The following is a 26412-nucleotide window of genomic DNA, read 5'->3' on the forward strand; positions in this document are numbered from 1 at the left end:
GCACATGCCAAGACGATCTGATGAGTCTCAGAGATGGACCTCAGCGCAGGAACTACTGAATGAATGGTACTGTCACGATGAGCCGGAGCAATCGGAAAGATTCTTGCCGTGTTCGAATCGAGAGGCACCGCTGCCGCACTAGTTTCTGATTTCCCGTCCTCACGATGTCACGAGCAACGCAACCCGGTATGATGAATACAACCTCCTCGCTGTCAACCGCAACAAGATTGAAGCTTTTCTTCCGCCCCCAAAACTTTGTTAGTCACTCATCAGCTCTCGGTTCGAAGCGGCTGGGCCTGAGCTGAACTTTTGTCCAGCTAATTTCCAGGCATTTACAGTCTTTTCGTATCTGCAGTGTTCACCTCGCCGATCGCTGCGTTCTACAACATCAGGAGCATCCTGATGTCCCACTCTTAAGATGGAGCTCGAGCCAGTGCCGCTGCGAACCTCATTAGTGCAAAATGCTTAGCCATACATAGGTCGCGAGACCCTCGCCGATCTAGACTACGACCGAGAACTCGTTCCAACGATATGCCCAGAGCGTTTCCTGTCAAGACGGTCCCATCTCACCGAGCAGTTGTTTGCGAAGTCACGACCACGAGTACCGGCATTTGAATAGCGTTCCTTCGGCACCGCATCATGCAGAAACGGTCTATGCCGTGTGCACGATTCAGAAGCAGACAGCAGAACAAGGATATACCCAACCAGAAAATGTTATGAACGAACCCAAATCGAGACAACTACGGAAATGCTTAGACATCCCATGAAATCGTTCTCTATCCTTTTTATCCGGTTGCCGCCAACGCCGCCCTACCTGGGAATGATACGACATGGATACGAGATACCATCTCGCAGAATGTATAAATTCTTACCTACGGCTACAGAAGCACGATGGCCATGTCGAACTTCCTCAAAGCAAGAGGAATGATGGAGTCGCAAGGCGGTGACAAGACTCCCTACGCAGCACGAACGCAAGACAAAGCAGAGGTCACGAGAATACGAGTTCCGGTTTGGGCAGGAAATCCCATTTTTGCTCTCACTCCCAGATCGTTCAAGCCCGAAAACAACAAAGCAACATCTGCGCCTCCCTGCGTATCAAGCGAGATTCCTACAGAAGGCACACAACCAACAAGTTGAGCAACGCCCGCCAAAAAGCAGTCTTTCGATAATCGTCCCGTCATCGCAACAAACCACCCAGCGCAGTCTCCGCAACAAGATGTGGCGGCCAGCAAAGTATGGCCGCACCAATCCGGAGACGGAAGCCTTCCGCAGGTATTGAGCTAGACAGTATGAGCCGCCGCGGCAGGCGCGCGAGCATCGGGAAGGGCTGCTGGCCTCAGACCAGCGGGCTTCTCATGTGTGACCCGCTACTTTGGTCAGACTTCAGAGCTGGCCTGCCTGCCAAGTGCCAACTGTCAGGTCGTGGGCAGATGCTGAAAAACTTCTCCACTCGGCTTTTCCACATGAGGCCAGGAGTGCGAGCAGTAGAGAACGGGAGCTGCAATGGCATGATGCACGACGGATTCCCAGCTACAGCCCTAATTGCAGAGCTCTCGGACGCTTCTTGCTACAGCTTCCAGAATATCGACGATGCTTTTGCACTATTGAATACAAGCATGAAAACAACCTGAGATGTGCGGTCCAGGATCCAAATTGCAAAAATGCAAGTCGAGGCGTGCCGCTCATCTCAGGAACGGCTCGCAGAGTGGACGTGCGATCCATGGTTTCCGATGGTCTCTGGTATTGTTCTTCAGCAGGCCGTGCAAAGATGGCATGCATCAGTTTCGATTAATAATCCTGTATGGAAAGACTCAATTAGTGATGCTGGCAGACCGCAGGCGCTCCATAGGCACCACCTAGAAGTGTGATGAACAATCTACAGCGTTATTCCCTCTTGATGCCGACTTTCCCTACAGTCCTCAGCCCAAACATTCCGATGACACAAGCTGCGATCATCCAGGCAAACAGAGCCCAAAAAGCAGCCCTGTAACCTTGCATTAAAGCTTGAGGGCTCTCTTTATTGGGGACGGACGATTGCTCCGTAACGCTCAATGAGATAACAGAAGTGATGCACAGACCAATCGAAGTCCCCACTTGCGCAAATGTGTTGAAAACGGCACCTGCAAGGGCCTGCGTTTTGCGTGGAAATGCCTCACTGACGACCAAAGTGCCAACCGTGAAGAGCACGTCCACACCGAAGGGTGCAAGTAATTGAGCCCAAAATGCCATGATCCAGTAGCTCCGCGATGGATCGATGACTGCCATGAGAAGTGGTGACCCAGCGGCTAAAACGGATGAGATCATGATCGAAGCCATGACATGCACTCGATTCACGAGAACGCCAGCCAGTAAGCTCAATATTGCTCCGACGAGAACCTGCGGGAGAATTCGAATTGCGGTCTCGATGGCGGAAAGCAACTGAACTTCTTGGAAGAACAAGCTGCTGTAGAGCTCCATACAATTTACAACTGCGTTGCAGAGTAGAATCATCAGACAGACGCTGGTAAAGGGAATATTTTTCCACTTAACGGTGATGCAAAGTCAGCATGTGTCTCTATTGATCGCGGAGATTTACTGGTGAAGTGGACGACTGCCGACATTAAGTCGTCTTGCCGTGGGGCTGCAAACAAGGAAGCCGTTGCGGCGATGTGACTTACAAGCTGGTTGGGGATGAGTGCTGGTCGGCCTCGCTTTACCTGAAACTCCATCCACATGGCAAATGCAGGCAGTAGTAACAGACTGACAACAAGTAGAGCAATGTTGCTGGGCTCTTTGATGTGCGCTGTGTCGGCTGACAGCATCGCGAGGACGTACGACAGCAAAGCAATAGAAGCACTTGCTATTGCGGCGCCTACCCAATCGATCTCCACAGCAAGTCTCTTCAATGTTGTCGTAAGCGGCCCTAATTTGGCATCCTTCGGCAGTGCCCACATGGCGACCACGACCAGCAAGAGTCCAGTGCCGCCGCCGGTATAGAATCCGACTTCCCAACCGACGGTGCTTACGAAAAGGCCGCCGACTATCATACCGACCGCGAATCCCAAAGGCATAGAGAGAAAAATAGACGCGAAGCCAATGTTCCTGGCAGTGCCTTCTTCGACATTATTGGAGACAATCGAAATGGCAGTCGGGACAACCATTGCGTTTGCGATGCCCTGGATCGCCCGCAGCATGATCAGGGTAATTGCGTCTTTCGCGAAACCTGAGGCAAGAATCATTACGGCTGTGAGAAGAGCGCCTGGTATGTTGACTCTTCGTGGGCCAATGACATCTGCCACGCTCCCTGCAATCAGGAGACAAGAGCCCATCGTGAGGTAAAATGCGGAGCTGGGCCAAAGAAGTAAATTGTTAGGAATGTTGATCGCCGTGGCCATGGTTGGCAGACCAATCGACACCAGGCCATTGCTGAAGCTGGAGACGAAGTTGATGCCGCAGAGTTGTGTGATGACAATCCAAGCTCGAGATTTTGCCAGATGTGGATAGGCCTCCTCAACGATACTGGCGGAGGAAGGAGTACTTGATGACGGCGGTGTCGCGTCCGAAAGTGGCCGTCCTGGAGCAGTGCCCACTTGAGTGGTCTTTGGGGCCGTGACGGAGCAGGTCTGGAGCTCCAGCTCGGTGATCGTCTGAGTCGCCATCTTGTTCCTAGTCTTGTGTAGTCATCAGCGGCACGGAAAGAGCGATGGAAACGGGGTCACGCCAGGTGAAAGATTAGTGAGGCAACGATCGCAAGAGCACGTATCTCGCGTAGACATCTTTACGATTTTAATCCACAATCCCAATTGTGGCGCTCGCAGTCAATGCAAAATCTTCGACAAAGGGCGTCAGGCTAGACCTCCAAGAGCAGTGGGTTACGATCCGGACAAACAGAGCACCCGGCTTGGCAACAAGGTGGTGTCCTTACTCTCCTCGGAGGCAACAAATTTATGCAAGTGAACAAGTAAGCCCTAACCTTGCCCAAATGAAGGAGATACAATACATACTGAAATAAGTGGACAAGGAGAAAAGCTCGCTGAAGTTGCGTTTCAGAACTTACCGTTCATTCCTCTCCTTCGGATCCGCATCTCCATCCGACGTCATTCCCACTTCTACATTACATTCACATCCCGTGTACAATTCCAACCTCATCTCCTTCCCGTTCTCACAACAATGTCTCAGCCAGGACAAGCATCACGAAAATTAACGCTCCAGCGTCCGAAACAGCAGGCTCACTCTCACAAAGTTATCCAGGCAGGCGACATATTATTCGAGCTGCCTCCAAGCAAAAGCAAGAATCAAAGAAAACGTGAAGAGAAGATCAAAGAATTCGACTCTTCAAGTACACCTTCCGTCTTCCTGGATCATTCAATCCTGGAGAAAAGACAGAAAGCAGCTGCGATGGCGGTGAAGAAGGGAAATCGAGCCTAGTGACCCAAATGGGTGCTGATCCACCGGCACATGCACCTTCGGATGCACGACTTTTGATCACGTCGGGATGAATCCTACGAGCAGCCATCGACCTTGCTCACAGTAGTCTGGCAACAAAACAATGCAAACGTACTGCGAAGTACCGTTCTTCACGATATAGTACAGACTACGAGAAAAGGCGCCGTGGTTTCTCCAATCAGCACTTCAACGGCAAAACAATGTGGCGCTTGAACGCTTCTCACCGCTCAAGGTCGCAAAGTGGACGCAGCGGCCGTCATCCCAAAACTCCAAAAAATCACTCCGCCCAATTCATTATTGACGTTCCGCCTTGAGGCGTACTAGTCCGTTTTGCTATGCAGACACCAAATCTCCAACGCCTTATTCACAAGACAGCCAGATCCTGTGCACACACAATCTCAGAAATCTCAATCAGCGCCAGACCGGCTTGGAGCCTCCAGCACTCCCGGGTACCACGCTGCTTACGCGCGAGTGAGGCCGGCCATTAGGACCTGTTGGAGTCTCGCGTGGCGTATGGTTGATATCAATCATACTCTGACGCACGCGAAGTGGCTGCGCAGCTCTTACAGCTGGTGGACCATTATTTTTCACGACGGACCCAGTACGTGGCGATAACACGTTGCTGTGGCCAGTTGATTCCCGCGAGGCACCTATGCGACGAGCATGCGATGCCGAGAAAGAAGAATCGGATGGGGGCGAGCCAACAGCAAATTGAGCAGCAGTCGGGCTGCGACGGCGTTGTGCGCGGTCGCTCGCCCGTTGACGGGAGGCGGCACCTCCGATGGAGTTGCGAGTCCCCATGGAGGATCGCCTCTTTTTCGCCATTGCTGCGCGAATCTGTTGCGACGCTTCGCGATCCGTGAAAGACTGCTCGGCATCGGATCCACCGGTAGAGAAAGATGCATCGCTTTGGTCTGAAGTATTGTTAACAGTGCGCAAAGAGCTGCTGTGGGGAGCACGATTGCCAAGTTCGCGTAACGGACTAGACTCATCGTCGCTGGAAAAGGAGCCCATACTCGTCGAGAATTTTGGGGGCGGCATCAGCGTCGGCGAATCAGACCCCAATTTGCCCCCCTTCGTCAAAGCCCCAATCGCGAATCGACCAGTGCCCGCTGGAGTCTTTCGAATTTCGCTGCTTTGTGTTGGAGGAAGTGGAAGGGGGCTCGATTCGGGATCTGCATCGTTGGCATCGATCTCGGAGGTGAACCTGGGTGGCTCAATAGTCAAGCTGTCATCGTTGTTGAAAGAATGAGGCGTAGGAGCGGGCATCTTCGGGGTAGGTTGAAACTCGACCAGTGCGCCAGGTGTGGATCCATCCTCGGCACCTTCATCTCTCCATCTCACGCCACGCTTCTTTTGAGGCGACCTCTTTCTGGGAGTTCCCGATCCGAAAGCAACTCCTTTACGTGCCAAACCTCCGAGCTTTTTGACATGTCTCCTCGGGCTCGCCGTTGTGCCTCGGGCAGGGCTTGAGCCGTCGTGTGGGGAAATGGTGGACATTTCAGCAGTGATATGCGCGGGTATCGCCGATGCAGCAGGGGCAGGCAAAACTGGCTGCGGTTGCGATGAGAGCGAGGCGCGACTCGATACCGAGTGCCTGATCTTGCTCTTCATGGGCGACGGGCCGATCAACGACTTCTGCTTACGCGGTGTCCCAGAGCGGCTGGGCGCTACAGCTGCCGTAATTTGTAGCCCGCCGTCTGGCTTGATGACTTGGCCGACGGCGTCGGTGCATGCTTGCAAAAGCTTGCCCAAGATGTCGCGGCCTGCTTGCACTGCCTCCTCTTCTGTCATCTGTGCGAGCTGATTGACAATGGCGATGGTCTCAAAATGAGTTGTGAGCATCACATTCATGAGACCCGACTCGCCCGCCTTCTCGGCGTCCAAGACAATGGCGTTCATCTCGATGTCAGCTCGGTTCTTCAGAAGCTCCACTTCCTTCAACAAACTCGATGCCTCTGCACAATCAGCAGTAAAACTCTCGTTGCTTTCCAATTGACGAAGCCCATCCTGAAGTGCTATATCGATCGAGCGGGTCCAGTTTATCTTGCCCAACTTTTGGTGATGATGTTGTCGGCTGTGCTCCAATTCCGCCAATATACCAGTAGCGGTCTTCCTCATGGCTACCATCGCAGCAGCTGGCTCCTCTTCTTCTCGAGTTTCGCAGACCTGGTCAAATGCACCAACCCAGCCACTGATAGCGCCAATGCGCCGCTCGGTTTGCCGTAAACGTAATGTCGTGTTGATTCTCTCCTTTCGCTCCGAAGCGGAGTGGTCGTATGCGAGTCGTACACGTTCAATGCTGTCTTTGAGAACCCCATCGAACTTCGACTCCGCTTTCTTGAATTTCGCAAAAGCTTGCTTTTCGTAGTCCTGAAGCTGTGCCTGGAGCTCCTTGATAAGAAGCATTTGTTCATCAATCTTCTTGAGGTAGTCCTTGACGTGCCGGTCGACATTGTACACATTCCGCACGCTCTTCGTCTGGATGTTCTTGGCTCTGTTGGCGTATCGTAGAGTATTTTGTGTTTCGTCGAAGTGCGCACTGCTCGGCGACACACACACGATCATGACTGTGCGGCAGTTTCCGCCCAGACTGAACTTCAGCAATCGTGTCAACTTCGAGTTCCGGTAAGGCACGTGGTTCTTCTTTCGCGGATCGCATAACGCGTTGATACAAGATCCAAGCGCAAGTAGAGATTTGTTGATGTTCGCGCCTTCGAGCAGACGTTCGCCCTTGTTCTTTGTGACTGAAGCCCGCTCTGAGCCCGCCAGGTCGATAATCGAGAGTGTTGCAAATGTCACGGGTTCGTTGACGGCAGCGTTACGATCTTTCAATGCGACATTGACCTGCAGCACCGCGTGAGATCGAGAGGATGTAGCATTCGCTTCTGTTGGCGATTGTGTGCGTTGCCCATTGCCCTGTATGACCATGTCCATGACTTCCTGGACAGATTGTGGCTTGTTGGAGGTGAGGCCGGCCACGGATACTGCCTGATGCGAGTCCTCCCGGAGCATCAGTCCTTGCTTGCCGCTCGAACCTGGGGGCGCGAGAAGATCTCGAATGGCCTCGTTGTAGATCTCGAGGTATGAAAGGGTTACGTCCACCTCCTTGGTTTCCCTCAGCTCCTGTACACGCTCGAATAGTTCCTGCATTGTCATGAATATGATACCAGGTGACTGGACTGTTCCAGTAATGGTATGAGTCTTTCCACAGCCAGTTGCACCATACGCGAACACTGTCGCGTTGTAACCGTCGAGCACCTGATCCAGGAGTGGCTGAGTTGTCGCTGCGTAGACGTCGCATTGTGTGGTGTGCTCGTCGAAGACTCGGTCGAAGGCGAATGTCTGATCCTTGGAACGCTTCCCCTGGGGGAGCATCGCACGGCCGAATCGTTGCACCGAGTGCTCCTCGGGTGGGTCGAATACTCTGCGCTCTCGATCAGCAGTTGGAGCATTCAGATGTTTGGAGAAACTTACAAGCACTTCTCGTCCATGACCTTGATCACAGGACGAATGCCCTTTCCGCCAACTCGTGGCTTTGGCACAGCAGCCATTGAGCCATCGCCGAGGAATAGAGGGCCATCATCGTTTCTCGTCAATTGTGCAGCTTCCTGGATAGTGAAAGGCCGCACTCGCACAGCGACACTGATGCTTGACGCGCCGTCAACTGGGAGCGCGGCGGCCATTGGTTGCTGTAGTTCACAAGCGCGTGTAGGGCTTCACGCACATCCAGAAGGCTCGTCTCTCGTGTCCGGCGTTGGTGGATATCGGAGCGATGGCAGTACGGAGGTCGGACAATCGAGATATGCGGGATTGAATGTCCGTGTTCCAGCTTCGGCAGCTCCTGCTTCAAACTCGTGGTTGCCGCAGCAACATCTTTCGCTTCGCGCGGCCCGCTGCCAAGCTTGCATAATAAGACACGCATTAATGTTCACCCAGCAGAACAGGACAGGACTAAAAGGAACAAGAGTCCGTCGCTTGACTCCTTGACAGAGTCGAAGGAGGCAACGCCAGTACGATCACGGAACCTCAGCTTGTTGCTCCTCGTGCCGGCATCACTCGAGCGCGGCTCATACTCTTCCTCAGTGCGGCCGACCAACAGCTTTTCTGGCCCTTGCTGCTTATGCTCTCATCGTTCTAGCTAGCGGTGGCAATGTTGTTGTGCGATGCCACGCACTCAGATGCATCGAGTTGCGAGGGCGACAGCCAGCGAAGCACAAAGATGAAACTGTGATGAAGCACAACACAACGATTGATGCCATGAATCCCCGCAGACCTCGGCCACATCCTGATGATGCAATGCGGACGCGGGATGCATCCACGAGAGGTACACCCCCAATGTCAGCTTCGCCGAGTCGAAGTCGCAGTATAGATCGGATGGACGGCACAATCTAAACTTCTTTCGATCATGCTCAGTGCCTTCCGCATGTCTGCCTCCCGAAGACTCTCCCAGATTACCGCCCAGACGCGCAGCGCGTCAAGTGGAACCATGAAAGAGGCCGTTGTAGCCAAAGGCCCAAAGGTCACAATACGGGATGTGCCCATACCAAAGCCAGGGCCATATCAGGTCGTGACAAAGGTCATCTACAGTGGCTCAAATCCCAAAGACTGGTTGGTATACAGCAGAGAACAGCGTAGGTAACATATTAATCAATTGCACATCAGGAAACGACCACAGTTCATGCCCGACGCGGAACCTGTAAACCAAGGCGACGACATTGCAGGAATCGTCCACGAAGTCGGCGAGCATGTATCCGAGTTCAAACCTGGCGACAGAGTGTTTGCCTTCCACGAGATGATGAAGCCTGGGGGCAGTTACGCGGAGTATGCTCTTTCCTGGTCTGCGACAACAGCACACCTTCCAGCCAACATCTCTTTCCAAGGTACGTCCGAATGCTACATACCAAACATTCAATGCTCACCTTCTCGCCCAGCTGGTGCCGCGATCCCACTCGCAGCCTTGACTGCAGCCGTCGGACTCTTCGCCCGGCTTCAGCTGCCATCGCCCTTCACTCCTCCCTCGGCCGCCAGCAATAAAGCCTCGAACGACTCTCGTCCTCCCACGCCTCTTATCATATACGGAGCAGCTTCCGCCGTGGGCTCCTATGCTCTGCAGCTAGCTCTCCGAGCCAACATTCATCCTTTGATATGCGTAGCCGGCAAAGGCATACCGCACGTGGAGAGCTTCATCGATCAAAGTAAAGGTGATACAATCGTCGATTATCGGGACGGCAACGAAGCCGTTGTAAAAGCATTAAAGGCTGCAGCGGACAAGCACGGAGGCAAAATAGAATACGCGTTCGATGCTGTCTCAGAAAAGGGAAGTGTAGAGAATCTTGGTCATGTCTTGGACCAGGAAACTGGTCGAGTCACATTCGTTCTGCCTGGCAAGAAATACGATTTGCCGGGCAAGATCAGGCAGTCTTTGACAACTGTGGGAAGTGTTCACGGCTTCCCAGATGATCTGAAAGACTTTGGGCATGTGTACTTCCGCTACCTCGCAAAAGGGCTGGAGGAAGGCTGGTTCAAAGCTCATCCTCAAGAGGTCGTGCCCGGTGGCCTACAGGGTGTGGAGACTGCGCTGAGCAATCTGAAACAAGGGAAGGCGAGTGCTGTGAAATACGTTTTCAGGATTGCTGACACGTCAGGTCTGGAGGGACATGAGAAGCAATAGTCGATGTCGCATTTCCGACTCAATAAATGCAATGGCCCATGTTCTCTGAGATCGCTTGGTCATGCCATGGTACTATCAATGAGATTCGTCCGTGTTGGTTTCGCTTGCACGGATGAGACTGTAAAGTAATTCGGAATGCTTGGTCTTGTCTGGCCATAATCTTTTCCAGGCATACGAATTGTGATTATTGTCGCCTTGGATCGGCACAGTCTCATATCCAGTCTCGCCCCGTGACAGGTAAGCTGGAGTGCAGCTCGCAGGATTGACTGACGCCGGATACAGCACACTAACCGCAATTGTGTACCTATGCCCTCTTCTGGTAAAGATCAACAGCCAACTGAAGCTGGACTCCATTTCTAGACACCTACAGCCAAATCAGTGCTCTTCAAGACCAAAAGACTCGCCTTGCCCAGCAGAATGATCGCATTTGCCCACGACATTCTCCGAAAGGAATACGATGGCCACTTTCATACACGAAAACTTCGAGGATGACACAGAAGACCCGCCCGGCTTCATGTTCGTTGTCTGCGATGAGCAGAACGGCAAGGCGCCGAAGCAGTCTAAAGCTCTGCGAAAACGGCATGTCATGAGGAATCATAAAGCTTCGATACGGGATGGAGGAAACCAGCCCGTGGTCAAGCAAGGTCAAGGTTTAGGTCTGATGTCTTGTCTGGGCCCAGCGAAGATCAAGGCCAGCAGGACGCCTAGTCGGACGGCGACTTGCAGGCAACAATACGCGACTAGCGACGTGAGCTCCATGCTCATGCCTGCATCTCCCTACGAAAGTGTACGAGATGTCGTGCACGTGTGGCAATGGTTTTTCTATGAGGACAAGGCCGATGGCACCAAAGGTTTTGATGTCGCCAGACATCACTTTATCGAGATGCAGTGGCATCAAGCTAGGTCTCATGAAGTGTAAGCCGTCACAAGTCCAGTACACAGTAGCCAACTGACTCGTTCCTAGTCATCTTTGCGCTGCAGCCATGTATGCATACCGCAAGGAAGCCCAAATAGCTGGAGGCAACGCAGCCCGTCAAAAACCCTACTTGCACCAGAAAGGCCAGTTGATCAAGCAGATACAAAAACAAGTCGACACCTACGGGGCTGCGATCGACAGTGGCACCCTAGTTGCAGTAGCTATTCTTGCCTTCAGCCACTTGCAAGACGCGGAGTTCCATGCTGCTGGAATACACATTCACGTGCTGAGAGCTATCAAGGCACTGGAGCGGCTATCTGTTCACCAATGGCTCATCATTGCGTGGCTCGATCTTCGACTAGCTCTCAACTTGAACCAATTACCTCTATTCGATCTCTACATCCCGAAGACCTATCGGGCCTCGATCCCAGACTGGCAGATCAATAATGGTGCGACGGTGAAGCGATTGGCGAACGCTTGCACTGTAGCTAGTCCATCTTGCAGTGATGCTGAGTTTGGGAAAGCACAGATCTGTGATTTGTTTACAAAGCTGTTCCAGTTGTTCTTGGCCTGGCCATACCTCAAAGAAACACGAGATCCGCCATTTGGACACATTTACGAGCTGGAATATCTCATACGCTTCTACCATCCGCGGCTTGCCCGACACGAGTCAAGTGATGGATCTGATGCAACATGCACAGAGCTGCTTTTGCTCACTATTCAGCTCAATCTATGGATTCTCTGTCGTTTCTGGACTCCAATACAACAAGCTACGCGCGCATGCGTGCTCGAGCGAGGTCTCAAATTGCTCACCAGCATCCCAGATATCCTAAGGCAGTGGATCGAGAGAGGAAATGCCGACATGCACTCGCTACTGTGGGTCGCTGCCACATTCGCTGCGTGTGAGGCAGCCGATCGCGGTGCTATATCATCACCCTCAGTTGCTGGACCGGTCATGAGGAAAGTCATGGAAGCGATTCAGATTGAGCTCGAAGATCTTCCTCGGGAGCTGAAGAATTGGCCATTCATAGAAGACTGTCATTTTGGACAACATGAAAGGCTTTGGAAGTGCTCGCTGAATGAAGACGAGTCTTTGACGATCGAAGTCGCCCCGGATTCGTGGTGGAGCAGTGAGGACCTGGCGAAGTGAGCCTATACAGCTGAGCATCGCAATTTCACCTCACTGCTAGCTCTCTGCGGCTCTTGCGTACCAGTCTGGTTGAATTTTAGCACGACATTGACCACCACCCACTCGATCGGGCTCAGCATTGTTCTGGAGCAGCCAAATGTCCACACTGTCGCGTGAAGCCCGTTTGCGTATGCAGAGGAAGATCGTCTGGAAGATCAACTTCCTCGAAATGTGGTCGTTGCTGAGGTCCGGTCAGCGGAAAGAAGGAAGTTGGGCGCACTTGCCTCAAGAACAGCACTTGCTTGCGACGCAAGCAGTCACCACCAGGCAACAGCGCTCTCTAAATGTTCTGCTGCCACGACACAACTCTTCTCGCCAAAGTTGCTGCACTGGCATTACCGAAGCCAACCTCTCCACTCGGTCCGCCGCAGCAACGTCGAAACCACCACCCCCACAAAACCTCAGTCGCAATCCAAGGGAGTTGCCATGTCTCGCCAGAAGCACGCCAAACCTTCCAGCGACCCTTCACTCCAGACACAGCGACTTCCTGCTCAGAAGTCTCGCTCTGGTCGAGTGCCGGCAGATGAGCCACAAACAGAGCACAGGGAGCGCAAGACCAAGGTGCACAAGATGCACATTAAGACGAGCACTACCTTGCCTTCCGGCGAAGAGTCGGACACAGAAGACTTCTCTGAGAACGATGAAGACGCGGACAACAAGGGCACTCTGCCATCTCATGAGTTATCCATCTCGGATCGACGTCCAGCTCCGCACTCCTGTGGCAAGACTGCTCCCGAGATCATGATCTCAGATCGCCAGCCTGCCCCGTACTCACGATGCAAAGCTGCTCCTGAGATCTCACCTCTGCCCGGCCATCCTCTGCAGCACAAGCATCTACTTAAGCTTGCTGCTACTGGCAATCGGAAGGTTGAGACGAGGGCCGACGAGCCTGGCAAGGTGGAGGTTGGCATCCAAGGGCCAGTCACCGTCAACGGCCTACTTGCAAGACTCATAGAAATACTTGCCGACTACCCAATTCTCCTGTGCATCACAGCTGTGCTCCTTTGCGCGATCTCTATGCCCGTCATAACCATCTTCGCGCAGGTCGTTCTGGAGCACAAGGTCTTATTGTTCTGGCTCTGGCTCTTCGGATACAAGTTTTGGTGATTTCAAAGTGGACAGGAGGACAAATACGGAGAAGCTGTGCTGATGATGATTGCTCACGCAAACAAGGCAGATGTGTTCGGCAGGCGAATTGGACTTGATGGGGGAAACGGCATACTGTAACCTGCGAACAATGTTGCACTGTACAAATGCATGTACATGCACGAGAGATGAATGTTAGTTGCAATCGCTCCCAAGAAAATGTGACTTTCCCTGCAGCGATCTCGGCCCTTTCACCCTGTCCTTCCCCGCCACCTCGGCGAGATTGCGTGATTGCGGATATCAAGATCCAACAATTTGTTGGTCTTCTTTGTTTCCCATTGATGAACCACTGCACACAATTGGAGAGAGCAGATCGATATCGTGGAGTACCATGTCGTTAATTGGCAAGAGGAAAACTGAAGACGTGACTCTCAATGGCTTCTACGCCGACGACAGACCCACTTTGAAGCGTCGAGGGACTACGGCGTCGCAACCCCACATTGAGAGCCAGAACAACTTCTCCAACCACAACAACACTTTGAAATATGAAGAAGAACAAAACTCTCACGACCGAAATGACTCCGCAATGTCAAACCACAACGAAGAGCTCACCCAACCATTCACCCAACAACTTCCAACCCCACCTCTCCATCAGGACGAATTCATGAACGGAGCCGATGAATACCCATTACCCGGACAACAACATCATCACCAATACTTCGGGCAACAACACCAACAACAAAGACTCCAAGCTCTCTACACAAGCCTCACAGCCTTCATCGCCAGCCAAAATTTATCCTCCCTAGAACCGCACCTACCGACATCAACACAGCCCCAAACATTCATCGTCCAAGCCCGACATCTGATTCAAAATCTCAACTCCCACCTCACTTCTCTCCAAAATATAGCAATCTCCCAACTCAAACTCCGAACTCAAATGTCATCCCTCGGAGTTACTCAGAGTGTAATTTCGAATTTAGATTCCGCACTCCAGGGTTTGGATACTCAGATGATGGAATTCATGGTTGGGTTACAGGGCATAGAAATGGAAGTGGACGCGATTGAAGCAGAGCTGTCATCTGCATCACAACATCAAAATCATGTCACAGAAGTGGCCATGTTATGACTGAAAGTCTTACGAGGAAGGTGGCGAGGAGATGCATCTCAGCATATTGCGATCTGGCGTTCACTTTTTTGTACCAAAATATTCCTTTCACATCAATGCATTTCGCTTCATGCGGTTCTGCCTTCGACCGCGAGCACATATATAGGCAGCGCATTTTTATGTACGACACACATAGCCCGTCATCAAACGAACAGAGTCCAACTCAAGGACAAAACATGTACTCCGCCTTTTTTGAAACCACGCGCAAATGAACAACGCCATGTCATGACAAACGCCTGAGAAAATGCCCCATCATCGACACACTGTCTCGTGGGCTTCGCCAAATGCAAATCCCTCTTTTCGTCCCGCTGTTTTGACACCCATAACTCCACGCTCGCACAAAAATTGATCTCATCACGGAAACGCGTTGTCATATTGCTCTTCTCTTTTCTATTCGCGGAAGGTACCAGGTTCCCTTCACTCGCTCGTCTGTTCTGTTGTCGTAGTTGGTTCGCATCGCGAGATCCAGCAGCTACAAGACCTCGTCGAGTCCCTGTTCCCAGGTTGCTGTCGGTTGTGACTGGCTACACGACTGTTCTCGGCGAGGCAGATCGGTCGTCCTGGGCGTCCTGCGAGAGAGCTGACGCATGGAAGGATCGCCCGGTAGTGTCAAATGTGGCACTAGCGCTCGCTGTAGTGCCATCGTGGCTCGCAAGCTCCTGTGAGTTTCGCCCGCTTACCATCACAATGGTAGTGTTGTGAGATCCCCGCCGTTCCTCTGGCGGCGTCATCTGCTCCTCGGGCTCCTCTGGTATCGGCGTGATATATTCCTTTAGCACCTTCTTGAGCTGTGGTCTTCGAATTGGCTTTGAGCTGTTTGAGTGTCAGTACTTCGTCTTATGGCACCCTAGTGTCTGGGACCTTACAGGAAATAATTCATGCCAGAGTCCATGCAATCCTTGATGTTGTTCTCTTCCGCATATGCTGTCAAGGCCACAATTGGTTCCTGGTACCCAATCTGGCGAATCAGTCGCGTGCTGGTGAGTCCATCCACATTTGGCATCTGTACGTCCATAAAGATGAGGTTGAATGCTTGGCTCCCAGGGCACATAGACTCTTTGACTAAGTCCAGCGCTTCTTGACCGTCTTTGGCGACTACAACATCATAAATGTCTTCAAGTTTGAGCATGCGCAGAACGACCTCTAGTGATGTTATGTTAGCAAATGACTTTAGACATGTCGTCGCATCTCGAGCGGACTCAACAAACCTTGATTGACTTTGTTGTCTTCTGCCACAAGCACCCGAATCCTACCGGTCCTGCTCGCTGAAGCAGACATTCGTCGCATAGCTTCACCTTGTGCGTCTGTATCGTCAAGTGTCTTGTTCGATGCGAAAAAGGGTTGACTCAAACCGACAAGGCGGGGTTGAGACTGAGCGCTTATATCTCCAGGAGGATGTGCCATAGGTTTTGTGCTCTCGTTCACACTTGAGACCTCGGGATCGTACTCCACACTGCCATGAGAACGCTGCGGCGAAGCGGAGCGAGAGCCCGCATCGAAAGAACTCGCCCCACATACTTCCTCGCCGTGACCCAGAGCAGAACTGGCAGCACTGTCCGCGCGGGTCTGGACATGGCGCAATGGGATCTTCATCGTGAAGGTGCTGCCAGAACCGATTTCGCTGTGCACACTCATGGATCCTCTCATCAGACTGGCCAGCTGCGAGCAGATTGAAAGGCCCAAGCCAGTGCCGCCGTATTTCTTGCTGAGACCCAAATCACCCTGCACGAAAGGCTCGAAGATTTTATCCTGCAGGTCCTGCGGGATGCCCGGACCTGTATCCGTTACTTCGAATTCGAAAGAGATGTACTTCTTAGAGGCAGGCGACCGCGCTCGCTCCGCCACGTGCACGATTGCATGTGGTTTGTCCAGGACATTAATGGCATTGGCGGTGCCAAATCGTTGCATTGACGCGTCCGAATTTCTTTGAGTGCCACCTTTTGAAATAGACAGATCAGAATCCCTCTTCCGAGGAATCTGCAGAGACTGTCTGGAATTGACAGAAGTCTTACGGCTACCAATATCGGGCAGCTCTGGCAGGGCACGAATCGTGAGTGTTACAGTCCCTCCAGGGGGCGTGAACTTGAGACTGTTCGATACGAGATTGATGACAACCTGGAGGATGCGATGAATGTCGCCCCACAAGATCATATCTCTCATGCGTCCGCTGGCACCTGGCCCACACCCGGAGAGCTGATCGGGAGCTGCACTGTCGTTGTCCATGTCGTGGATGCCTTCGAATTGCACCTTGAGATCGATGTGGCCTTCCTTGGCTTGTTTCTCGAAAATGGCCAAAATCTGCAGACTGACATCGCGCAAGCGGAACTCCTTTTCGTCGAGCGTCAAGTGCTGGCCAACCTGGTTTTTGCTGAATGTGAGAAGGTCTGTAAGGAGATTTAGCAGCAAATCACCTGATTTATAGATGATGCCGAGCGATCGCTTCAGACGAAGAGGATCATCTTCCTGCATGCACACAGCACACATGCCAAGAATGCCATTGAGCGGCGTCTTGAGCTCATGGCTAATGTTTGCGATGAAGAGCGTCTTGCTCTCGTTTGCAGCCTCGGCTGCCTTTTTGCTAAGCTCCAGTTCGGCCGTCCGCTGCCTCACACGCTCTTCCAATTTGGAATACTGCATCATAAGCTCGTCTGACATCTCATTGAAGGTGTGTGTCAAGTCGGTCAGCTCGTCCTTGATGCAGCCTTTGCGCTGCTTCACACGGCCAGGGATGCGGAAATTCCGTTTCCTCCGCTCAAGACGCTTAGACTGGGAGTCCTCGGTGAACCTGCGCGTCCATCTAGCAAAAGGCGACTTTAGACCTCTGTCTCGAAATCCCTCTTTCCTGGCGATCGCTTCGTCCAGATCTGTTGTGTCTTGATGTCCATCAGCAGCTGCGTCTCTCAGGTACCCAAGAGAGTCCATATCTGATTGTCCATCCGTGCTAGGGGGATCGACAGATCTCAGTGTTGCCTCTCGCAGACGTAAAATGGGTTGCGCAGCGAAGTGCGCGAGTGGAGCGGCGATGATTGCCATTAAGCCAGCAGTCGCGAAGAGACAGGCGAGTATGACCTTTCGCAAGGTGTCGATGGGTTGCCACACTTCGTCTCGTGACATTTCAAGCAGTATGGTCCAGTTCACCAGATTGTTGGCAGGCATGGCGAAGCCAACGCTGACTTTCTTGCCAGCCTCGTTCCTCGCCCTCAGCTCGGCGCCTGAAGCTCCAGTACCGTTGGTGAGCGCGAGAGCTCGAGACAGAGCTGGATAGTCGCCAGCGCTGAACGCAGGATTGGTGCCACTGCTCGTCTGGCCGGGATGTCGGCTGCTATACGATTGATTCAGAGGCATCACATATTGCACGTTCAGTCCGGGTGGAATACCAGACTCGAGATGGACATCGGCGGGAAATAAGTTTGTCGAATCAGCTGGCCCGATCAGTAGCGTCTCTCCAGTCTTGCCCAGTCCTTCTGCAGAGTCCATGACTTGAGACACTAGTCTCGCATCCATGACCAGTGTCACATATCCCAGCAAATCATTGGAATTGCTGTTATTGGTTACAGGCATCGTGATTGAGAGGAGAGAAAAAGTAGCGTTGACGGTCCATGGCCCCAGTAATAAGGCACGCTCGGGAGTAAACACGAAGTCGTTGTACCGTGCTGCACCATTGTCGAGATAGGTCAAGTTTGGGTATAGGTGGGGTGGATAGGATGATTCTGTGTCGTTGGCGCCCAGATAGACTGTCGATCCATTAGTGTAGGAATAGGGCAGAGCTATCCTTTGCATATCCGATGTGGCGGTGGTGTTCATCAGAGCATACGGCCCGTTGACACCATTGGCATCTCGTGGGTACAATCGAGATTGCAGCAGTAAGCGTTGCCCTAACGAAGCTCCGCCTCCTACGGCAGCTCGCATGTCTGCTCTGGCACGAGTCCAGTTCTCGGACGTGTTGTTGCCATCAGCATAGTACCTAAGCAATGCGGTCTGCAACAGCACGCGAGATGCCACAAAGCTGGCTGCGGTCTGCATGACATCCAGGTTGCTAGACAGCTGGCCAGCCTTGAGCGCAGCCGTCAGTGCCAGGCGGGAGGCTCTGAGGTCGAGCACGAAGTCGTGAATTGTGATCCATACTGCGACAGAGATGACGGCCAGGCCGACGAGGGAAGAGATCAGGATTAAGCCGCCCAACTGCAGCCGTATGGATATGCGCATATTTCACCGCGGCCTAGCCCACGCGCTGCTGCAGCGAGCCTCGCCGGTGGTGTTGGCCTCGTTGCGGCTGTCGTCGTGACATGAAGTGCAGTCCTTCTGGCGCCGTCGTCGTCGGAGCGGGCTGCGTGTTCAGCGTGCGTGCCGTCGTGTTCTGCCTAGATCGATTGATGAGAGCGGGCGTCACGGGAGTCGCATGTCGAATCGTGTAGTCGCAGGGCGGAGCGGGTCGTTAGGTGGAGGACAGAGCTCGACTTGTGCAGAACGGATGGCAGCTCGGAGCACGCGAGGTTGCATATGCAGCTCGACGGCTGGGCAACGGCGGGAGGCAGGTGGAGGTGACGGCGATGGAGACAGTGAGACAGTGAGAGGGAAGTGAACAGGAGCACTGGTCGCACCCGGACGTGAGTGCTTCAGCTGGAAATGGGTGCAGGACCCTGTGCTGTTCGCTTCTGGAATGTCTGGCGATGCACCGCTGCACCTGCGCCAAACCCGGCCGCACTCTTCGCATCAGCCCACCGTCTCCCCGACGATTGCGATCAGCCGAAGTCCATCTTCTCGCTCTGTCCTGCATGCTGTGCAGCTCTCTCCGCCTTCCCCATCTGCGGTCCGCGACATGTCTCGCTCGTCTCCACGCTCGCCTGCACCTGTCCCAATCGCCAACAAGGATCTGCTCGCACTAGCACAACGCTAATCAACGAGGCTCGTTCCGTCTGCCTAAATCAACCTTGTCGCTTCGATCGTCCTGCCGACCACGTGGCTGGTGGCTTCTTCTCGTCTTCTTCGAGACTTCGACTCTTCTTCACCTCGCTTCTGCTTGCCATCTCCCATCACCACACGCCTGAGCAGTCGAGGACGGTTCGAGGCACATCAACGTACTGTTCCAGGATCAGCCCGGCGACCGGGATTACCAGAATCAGAACCTGCGCTGATGCGCGCCGATCGGAGTTCAGCCATGGCCGCAGCCTCAAGCTAGTGTTGATGTACAAGTTCAATGTGAACCAAATATTGATGCCCACCGCTCCAATCCATCCAAGTCGAATATTTTGCGACGCGCGCTCCATAAATCCCAACTTTTCGCACGCGAATTCAGGATAGGCGCTAGACAGAGCCAACAGAATTGCCCAGCCAGCGAAGATTGTCACCACGCTGAACATGCTCAAGAAATGAAAGAGGAACTCCCGCAAGCTGCCTGTTTCGTCCAGGATCTGCTGACAGTGCGAGCATTTATCGAGGTTGCCCGGTCGTTCCATATCTCGCAGAAGCGAGGCCGCATCGTTGCGAAGGTTATGAATTGGCATGCTGTGTGCACTATTCGATCTTCGTGGCAGCGACGGATCTCCCCTGTCTTCTTTGGCCATGGTCCTGGCTTTAGTATTCGTCCGCGATTGCGAGAAGCTGTGTATGCTGAAATCTCGCGTCTGTCGATGATGGGCAGACGTGCAGGTATTTGATCGCGAGAGACAGATCTCAAAGGTATGCTCAAGATGCACAATCACTACAACTGGTAGAGTGCGAACTCAGTCCACTATGATGCCGTCTTGGCGTCCTTATTCCCAACCCGGTGATTCGGTCGAACAGAAAATCGTAAGAGACCCACCATCACAGTTTGAAGGGTGAACTGTCATTCGCGATTGAACAACAGACACAGCCAGCCTTCGGAGACCTAGAGGAAACGCAAGGTCTCCCTCCGCGGCTCACTATCGACTGTATTGGAGTCGCTATTGCAGCTGCGATATCCACAGCGCGAACCGATCAGTTGAAGCCAGCAATCGAGCAATTGCAGCATTTCAATCCTTTTTCTGGTTCTCTTATATTATTTGACCGCGACAACCATCCCAATCCCGATTTTGGTTCGCCTAACTCCTCGCTCAAAACAGCCGTATGCTTTTCCAATTTCGGTGGGAACAGAGGATGTGAAAGGCATGCGAAGTGGCTCTGAATATCGTCCCAGTCTTTTTCCGTCTGGGTCAGTTACATTCTAGTCAGATGCACTGAACAAGGCTAGGAACCATACCCATGACAACGACCAGACTACTCGCATCCTCAACTTTCATTCCCAGCTTCGCGCCATGCAAGCCTTTGTGTTTGTGCAATTCTCTCGACCAGTCCTGCATGAGGACAGACAACTCTGATCCAGAAGCTTTGTCGAACAAGGCTTCCGTGTTGACTCCATCTTTCACCGGAAAGCTCGCAATCTCTGTGATGGGCATTTTGTCAAGCTGAAAGCGTGTGGCGTACTCTCACCATACCACGCGACAGCAGCAGATGTATATGCTGTACCTGCTCTCGTCCAATGCCGGACACTTAGACGCCACCACCCCACCTTTAGCCAAGCCTTCGAGGCCATAATCGGGTAAAATGCCGTGAAGAGGGGGCCATGGCTGCAAGGAACAGCGCGTGCGGTCGCATGTATTCGTCGCGTGCAGTCGCGAGTGAAGAAAAGGTGATAAAAGATGCAGAGCCTACAGGGTGCAGTGATGGAAACACGGTCACGAACAGCCGATTGGCAGCCACGTTGCTCGGCCCGCGTTAAAGACGGGTTGACCTTGCCATTCCAACTTCCTTACTATAGCCCTTTGCTCAACGACAACCTCCGATTGCAGTCTATCGGCTGCGTCGTCCTTGGAACACAAGGCCCAGCTGTTTACACTATCGGCAAACAGACGATGCTCGAGCATGAGAAAGAGCGCCGCGATCTGCAATGTGCAATTGTGGACGCGAGAAACAACGGGAAAGTACCCACAACTAACATTTTCTGGAGCCCATGGTCAACAATATCTGCCTCGGCATGAGCTAACCGAAGAGCCTCGTCAACAGTTCGAGTGAAGATTCGAGGTGAAACACTAGGGCGCAGTGCGAACGACATGTGGCGCCTGCACACGTACAGGTGTTGAAGGTACGGCCTCCAAACCTGAATATTGGAAAGGCAGGATGGGGTCATCCATCGCCAGCGCGGCCTGGAACTCAAAACAGCAATGCAACGAGCTCAGCATAGATTAAGCCGGCAATGCGCAAAGCGGTCCCTCTCCGAGCCGCCATCACACCACATTGCTTCTTTTTGCTTGCTAAACGAGTACGTGGTGCAATGAGTTGAGAATCTTTCGCGCGATGGAGTCTGTCGGAGCAGTGTCCATCTTCAGGGTGAACGATTTGCCGCACAACACAAGTCCAAACGGGAGCCAGTCAGGCCCTTACAGCACCAAGGCGTGCCTTCAGGAATTGAAGATGCTTGCGAGAGGCTGAGAGACGTTTGAGTTCAGTCAAGGTGATACGCACGAATTGAATGCTACGAATGACTTCAATCGATCCAGGTCGACGGATCCTCTCTATCCAGCGTGGTTAGGAAGCTCCACCAAACACCTTGCAGATGTGCACAAGCGCGCGATATTGGCCATTGTGCTTAGCTCAGCATGAAGCTACAAAACCAAGAACTCAAATCTTGAGGACGAAATTCGAACACCCGTTGGCGCCCGCTTCCAGCAGACGAATGAATCCAAGTCGATAAAGTCAATGTGACACGCAACGCATTGTGGTTGTGCTGGCGTACCAAATTTTGCTGCATTGATGCCCGACCAAAGATTCTTGATGCAAATAACTTTGAGGGCCGGAGACGTGCTCGGATAGCTCGTCCTCCGCTTTGTGGCGCTAGGGCGACACGCCGAGGAAGTGTAATTACGCGAAGTCACTCTGTTGAACCACCAACGTCCAAGGATAGTTGCTCAAGATCACAAGTCACAAGTTCATGCTCGCAGGAACGAGAAGTGTGGACGATGCGAAATGTCCAATCGTGCTGATAGTAGCAGCACTGCCAAAAGCGTCCGACAACGTGCCAACCACAGCAAATCTCGCACGGGCTGCTATACGTGCAAGTAAAGCAGTCGACTACTATGCACCCATTATGATACACTAATGGCAATGCCAGGCAACGACGTGTTAAATGCGACGAAGTCAAGCCTGTGTGTCTCCGCTGCCAGTCTGCCGCAAGAGAATGCCTCTCCGACCCAAGACAGCTTAAACCAATCCGCACGATTCCACGGGCTACGGTCTCTGCACCTCTTAATGGAATTCCTGTAGCTCTCGATACAGATGCGCAGTCTGCTATGAGCTACTTTTGCCATTCCACACTTCCAGCGTTCCAACAATGCGAGCCCAGTCCTCTCTGGGAATACATGAAGCAAGAGCTCTACCACAGTCCAAGCATGTGTTTCATGGCCATCGCCATCGGCTACGAGCACCAAGCCGCGCGTGTACCCTCTTCATCTTCGTCGACGCAATCATCCATCTTCAATGCCCGGGCTGTTCAGTCGTTGCGCCAGACTATCGAAGACGCAGAGGCCTACAGCACATCGAGCACCATGTTTACTGTTGTCTTCCACAGCCTACTGCTTGTCATCCTGCACTGCTTTCGAAAGTCATTCACTGAAGTGGGAATCCATCTAGAGCATGGGTTGCGCATTGCGTGGGAGGCGACGATGCGCTACGATATGGCTACGGAGGTACCACTGCGAGAGTCATTGCGGCTTCTCAAGCAGTACTGCATCGCGATGGCACTGTTTAATCCGCTCTTGCCACAGCAAGCACTGCATAGCGCTCAAAACTCTGCGCCGAACCAAGCACTCGCAAATCCAGAGAGCCTAAAGAGCATCTCAGGTCCCCTGGCTGTATCAGCAGACGATCAAGTCGTGCAGGGCGAGCTTGAAGATCTGGTACTTGATCTTATTGGAACTACATTGACACCAAGAAGGCCTCACATCGACCTTGATACCGGCGGCGATCTCACCTTCGCGGAGCCTCTGACGGTTGATGAGGCTCTTTTAGAGAAGATCTCTGCCTTCCGTGCGAGACATGTGGCGCTTGAAGCCGCCATAGATCGACGGCTGGCATCAAAAACGGTTCAGCGGGCTCAGCAGTTCAAGCTCGCTAAGGCACGTTGCATGACGATCGGAGTGTACATTCGGTGCCGATGGAGTGGATATCAATGTCACTTTGATGTGGAGATGGAGACGTTTCGTCAAATCATCGATCTCGCCGAAACATACCTCGCGCAGGAGCTGCAGAGGACGGCCGATGGGTCTGAGGGAAGGTCGGAGCCCTTGGTGTTTCTTGGACACGGACTGTTATCAACTCTGTCGTTTGTCTCGCGACTTTGTCGTCAGCAAGACCTACGCCATCGAGCTTTGAGTGTCATGGCAAGATGCGAAGGACAGGACGGACCTTGGAGCTCGGAACTCGCAGTACTGATCTGCAAGGCCGTGATCGCATACGAAGAGCGAAAAGCCTTGCAAGACGACCCTTCATTCGCAGTCACTGGCTACATACCTGAGCACTGCCGGGTTCGCTATCACTACTATTACAATGTAATCAATGATCATGATGGAGGCACGCGAAGAGACAGCTTACGGGTTTTCCGCATGCGGCAGGGCTCTCAGAGTGATTTCGTACACGAAGACATCGACCTGGATACTGAACCACATCGCTTGCCCCGCGCGATGGAGACCTCGATCACTTGATTACTGCTCTATCTAGCCCAGGAATTGATATATCGGCTCGAATATTGCGCATCTGGCGTCGACATTGGTCGGGTTCACAACTGTAACTCCGCTCGATCCATCCGACCCCAGCAAACCCAAGTCGGTGCCATTGTACGATCCCACGGGACCCCAGCCAGGGCCATTTTCGGGATCCTTTGCAAATTGTGCCCATGCTCCTCGCATGTAGTTGCTCAACGCATACTGCTGACCAGTAGCTGTGGTCTTGTTGAAACTACTGAACACCAAAGGGAGCTCCGACGAATGGAAGACGCCGAGGTCCAAGCTGGGAGCAGGAGAGGTGTTTGAAAATGTGGCGTTGAAAATGTGGCGTTGAAAATGTACCGCCACGCAGGGTTCATTGCCTCAGTTATTTGACGAGCAAGCAGTGCTGATGGGCATTGCACTCCGACTTCAGTGAAGATCCGGGCGATAGCCTGCCTCTCGGAGTTGATGCCTGGTGTACCGACCGCATACGCCGCCGCGATCTGAGGGATGAGCTGAGGCAAGAGCGCAAAGGTGTTGTTGATGAAAGCTGTAAGATTGGACTGTCCGAGTGTGAAAATTGTGCCCTCGTCCGCCGTTGTACCAACCATCACCGGCACGTTTGCTGCCTGTCCATCGGCATATTGTTGGCCAGCACTTGACAGATACGTCAAATTGTCGTTCTTCACAATTGTAGGCAACGAGTTGTTGCTAGCAAACGCCTGGAGCTGGAGGGCAGGCACGTCCCGTAGACAAGCGACTTGATCGCCAGCCAATGAGCAATTGAAGAATGCTGCTGTCTGGTTCCAAGCAGTTTCTGGGTTCTGACCGAGCGAGGCGAGCGCGTTGCTGAGTACAGTGCCACTTTGAACGATCGCTGCACGGAAGGGAATTGGCGAAGGAGGTACTGTGAGCAGTGCATCAACAGAGATGCCCCCCGAAGATTCACCAAAAATGGTGACTTTTTTGTCATCGCCATCGAAAGCCGCGATGTTGTCTTGAACCCAGCTCAAAGCGAGTCTCTGATCCAGGAAACCGAGATTGGGCAACCCGGGCGCACCAGGAAAGCCGAAAACTTGGAAATGGTCAGCACTACTTCGGAACCGTGGAGTGGCAGAGTTCATACGAGAGAGCCTGTAATTGAAGGACACAAATAAGACATTCTCATGGGCAGCAAACGCGGCACCATCATATTCTGGCGCATCGCTGCTGCCGAATTGAAGACCACCACCGTGTATCCAGACCATGACTGGCCAACCGTAGTCTGGAGGTTGCCCACTGGGCTGATAGACGTTGACGTAGAGGCAGTCTTCGCTTTGCACTGGCTCTTTGTACGAGAGAGCGGCCAGGACGCCTGTGCTGAGTAGTCAGTGAATTGAACGGCATACATGTTGACAAGACCCATCTCACCCGATTGCTGCAAGCAAGCTGGTCCAAATACTGTTGCGTTTCTGGGTGCATTCCAATCTGGGGCGGCAGCAGGCGCTGAGAACCGCTGTGGTGGAGAATCGGCATACGGGATACCCAAGAACTTGTTGACTGTCACTGTGGCCTCAGGAAGAGAAGTCGTTATGCCAAAAACCACGCCATTTTGAATGGTTGCTGATGGAGATTGCGAACAGATCGCTGAACTGTAGCGGGCGAGGGCCAGTATCAGCGTTGGGTGTCTGATGAACATGACAGGAATCTCAACAAGGAAGAGGAGAAGAGATGTTTCTAGGCTAAGTGCTTGGAATGACAAAGAGGGCTTGAAACAGCGAGCCATCCGACTTTATACGTAAGTGTCGACTGTCGTTTGAAGCCGAGGCGCCTCGCATCTGGCGGAGAAGCAACTCAATCGTGGGCAGGCAAATGTATCTGGTGCTTGTCAATGCTTTTGTTAGTTTCGGGATTCGGATGGGATGGAAGCCTCATCGTGGGTCTTCATGTGCCACACAATCAGCACATGCAAAATATCGTCCCCATGGGGCCTCTCCACGCGAGAGCAAAGCATAGCGAGCCGCGGTCCTCTCCTCAATTCAACACTATTGCGACAGTGGCAATCAACGCACTGACTCCACCTCACTAGTTGTTTGCTATACGCTCACTTGTTAAGGTTTCTGTTATACGAGATAGCGTGGAATTTCAGCCAATCATGTTCGCTGCTGAGTGAATACAACGCCACAAGGGCTTTCCGATAAACGAGCGACATAGTTGACAGCGTGCGCAACCGTCGACGCGACTCGCTGGTATAGCTTA

At 52.8% G+C, this 26412-nt stretch overlaps 9 protein-coding genes across 9 annotated transcripts; 4 read left to right on the forward strand and 5 right to left on the reverse strand.

Moving 5' to 3' along the window:
- Positions 1-1884: 1884 nt before the first annotated feature.
- RHO25_008546 (uncharacterized protein) lies at positions 1885-3638 on the reverse strand (the record flags this gene model as incomplete). Its single annotated transcript, XM_023600681.2, has 2 exons — positions 1885-2523; positions 2658-3638. 2 exons carry the CDS (start codon positions 3636-3638, stop codon positions 1885-1887), a joined length of 1620 nt encoding a protein of 539 aa, XP_023449591.1.
- A 1198-nt stretch (positions 3639-4836) lies between these two features.
- Positions 4837-8111, reverse strand: RHO25_008547 (uncharacterized protein; the record flags this gene model as incomplete). The annotated part of the gene is made up of 2 exons (XM_023600682.2): positions 4837-7852; positions 7903-8111. 2 exons carry the CDS (start codon positions 8109-8111, stop codon positions 4837-4839), a joined length of 3225 nt encoding a protein of 1074 aa, XP_023449592.1.
- Positions 8112-8833: 722 nt separating this feature from the next.
- On the forward strand, positions 8834-10099 carry RHO25_008548 (uncharacterized protein; the record flags this gene model as incomplete). The annotated part of the gene is made up of 3 exons (XM_023600683.2): positions 8834-9036; positions 9091-9308; positions 9360-10099. 3 exons carry the CDS (start codon positions 8834-8836, stop codon positions 10097-10099), a joined length of 1161 nt encoding a protein of 386 aa, XP_023449585.1.
- A 457-nt stretch (positions 10100-10556) lies between these two features.
- RHO25_008549 (uncharacterized protein) lies at positions 10557-12165 on the forward strand (the record flags this gene model as incomplete). Its single annotated transcript, XM_023600684.1, has 2 exons — positions 10557-11014; positions 11064-12165. 2 exons carry the CDS (start codon positions 10557-10559, stop codon positions 12163-12165), a joined length of 1560 nt encoding a protein of 519 aa, XP_023449586.1.
- A 465-nt stretch (positions 12166-12630) lies between these two features.
- RHO25_008550 (uncharacterized protein) lies at positions 12631-13311 on the forward strand (the record flags this gene model as incomplete). Its single annotated transcript, XM_023600685.1, has 1 exon — positions 12631-13311. One exon carries the CDS (start codon positions 12631-12633, stop codon positions 13309-13311), a length of 681 nt encoding a protein of 226 aa, XP_023449587.1.
- Positions 13312-14979: 1668 nt separating this feature from the next.
- Positions 14980-18661, reverse strand: RHO25_008551 (uncharacterized protein; the record flags this gene model as incomplete). The annotated part of the gene is made up of 3 exons (XM_023600687.2): positions 14980-15268; positions 15322-15598; positions 15664-18661. 3 exons carry the CDS (start codon positions 18659-18661, stop codon positions 14980-14982), a joined length of 3564 nt encoding a protein of 1187 aa, XP_023449593.1.
- An 827-nt stretch (positions 18662-19488) lies between these two features.
- Positions 19489-20019, reverse strand: RHO25_008552 (uncharacterized protein; the record flags this gene model as incomplete). Its single annotated transcript, XM_065603067.1, has 1 exon — positions 19489-20019. The coding sequence occupies one exon, from the start codon at positions 20017-20019 to the stop codon at positions 19489-19491; it is 531 nt and encodes a 176-aa protein (XP_065459139.1).
- Positions 20020-22860: 2841 nt separating this feature from the next.
- RHO25_008553 (uncharacterized protein) lies at positions 22861-24171 on the forward strand (the record flags this gene model as incomplete). Its single annotated transcript, XM_065603068.1, has 1 exon — positions 22861-24171. One exon carries the CDS (start codon positions 22861-22863, stop codon positions 24169-24171), a length of 1311 nt encoding a protein of 436 aa, XP_065459140.1.
- Positions 24172-24183: 12 nt separating this feature from the next.
- On the reverse strand, positions 24184-25852 carry RHO25_008554 (uncharacterized protein; the record flags this gene model as incomplete). The annotated part of the gene is made up of 3 exons (XM_023600688.1): positions 24184-24475; positions 24535-25528; positions 25585-25852. 3 exons carry the CDS (start codon positions 25850-25852, stop codon positions 24184-24186), a joined length of 1554 nt encoding a protein of 517 aa, XP_023448619.1.
- Between the last annotated feature and the right edge of the window lie 560 nt (positions 25853-26412).

Source organism: Cercospora beticola, chromosome 5 (assembly GCF_033473495.1).
Source record: "Cercospora beticola chromosome 5, complete sequence".
NCBI lineage: Eukaryota > Fungi > Ascomycota > Dothideomycetes > Mycosphaerellales > Mycosphaerellaceae > Cercospora > Cercospora beticola.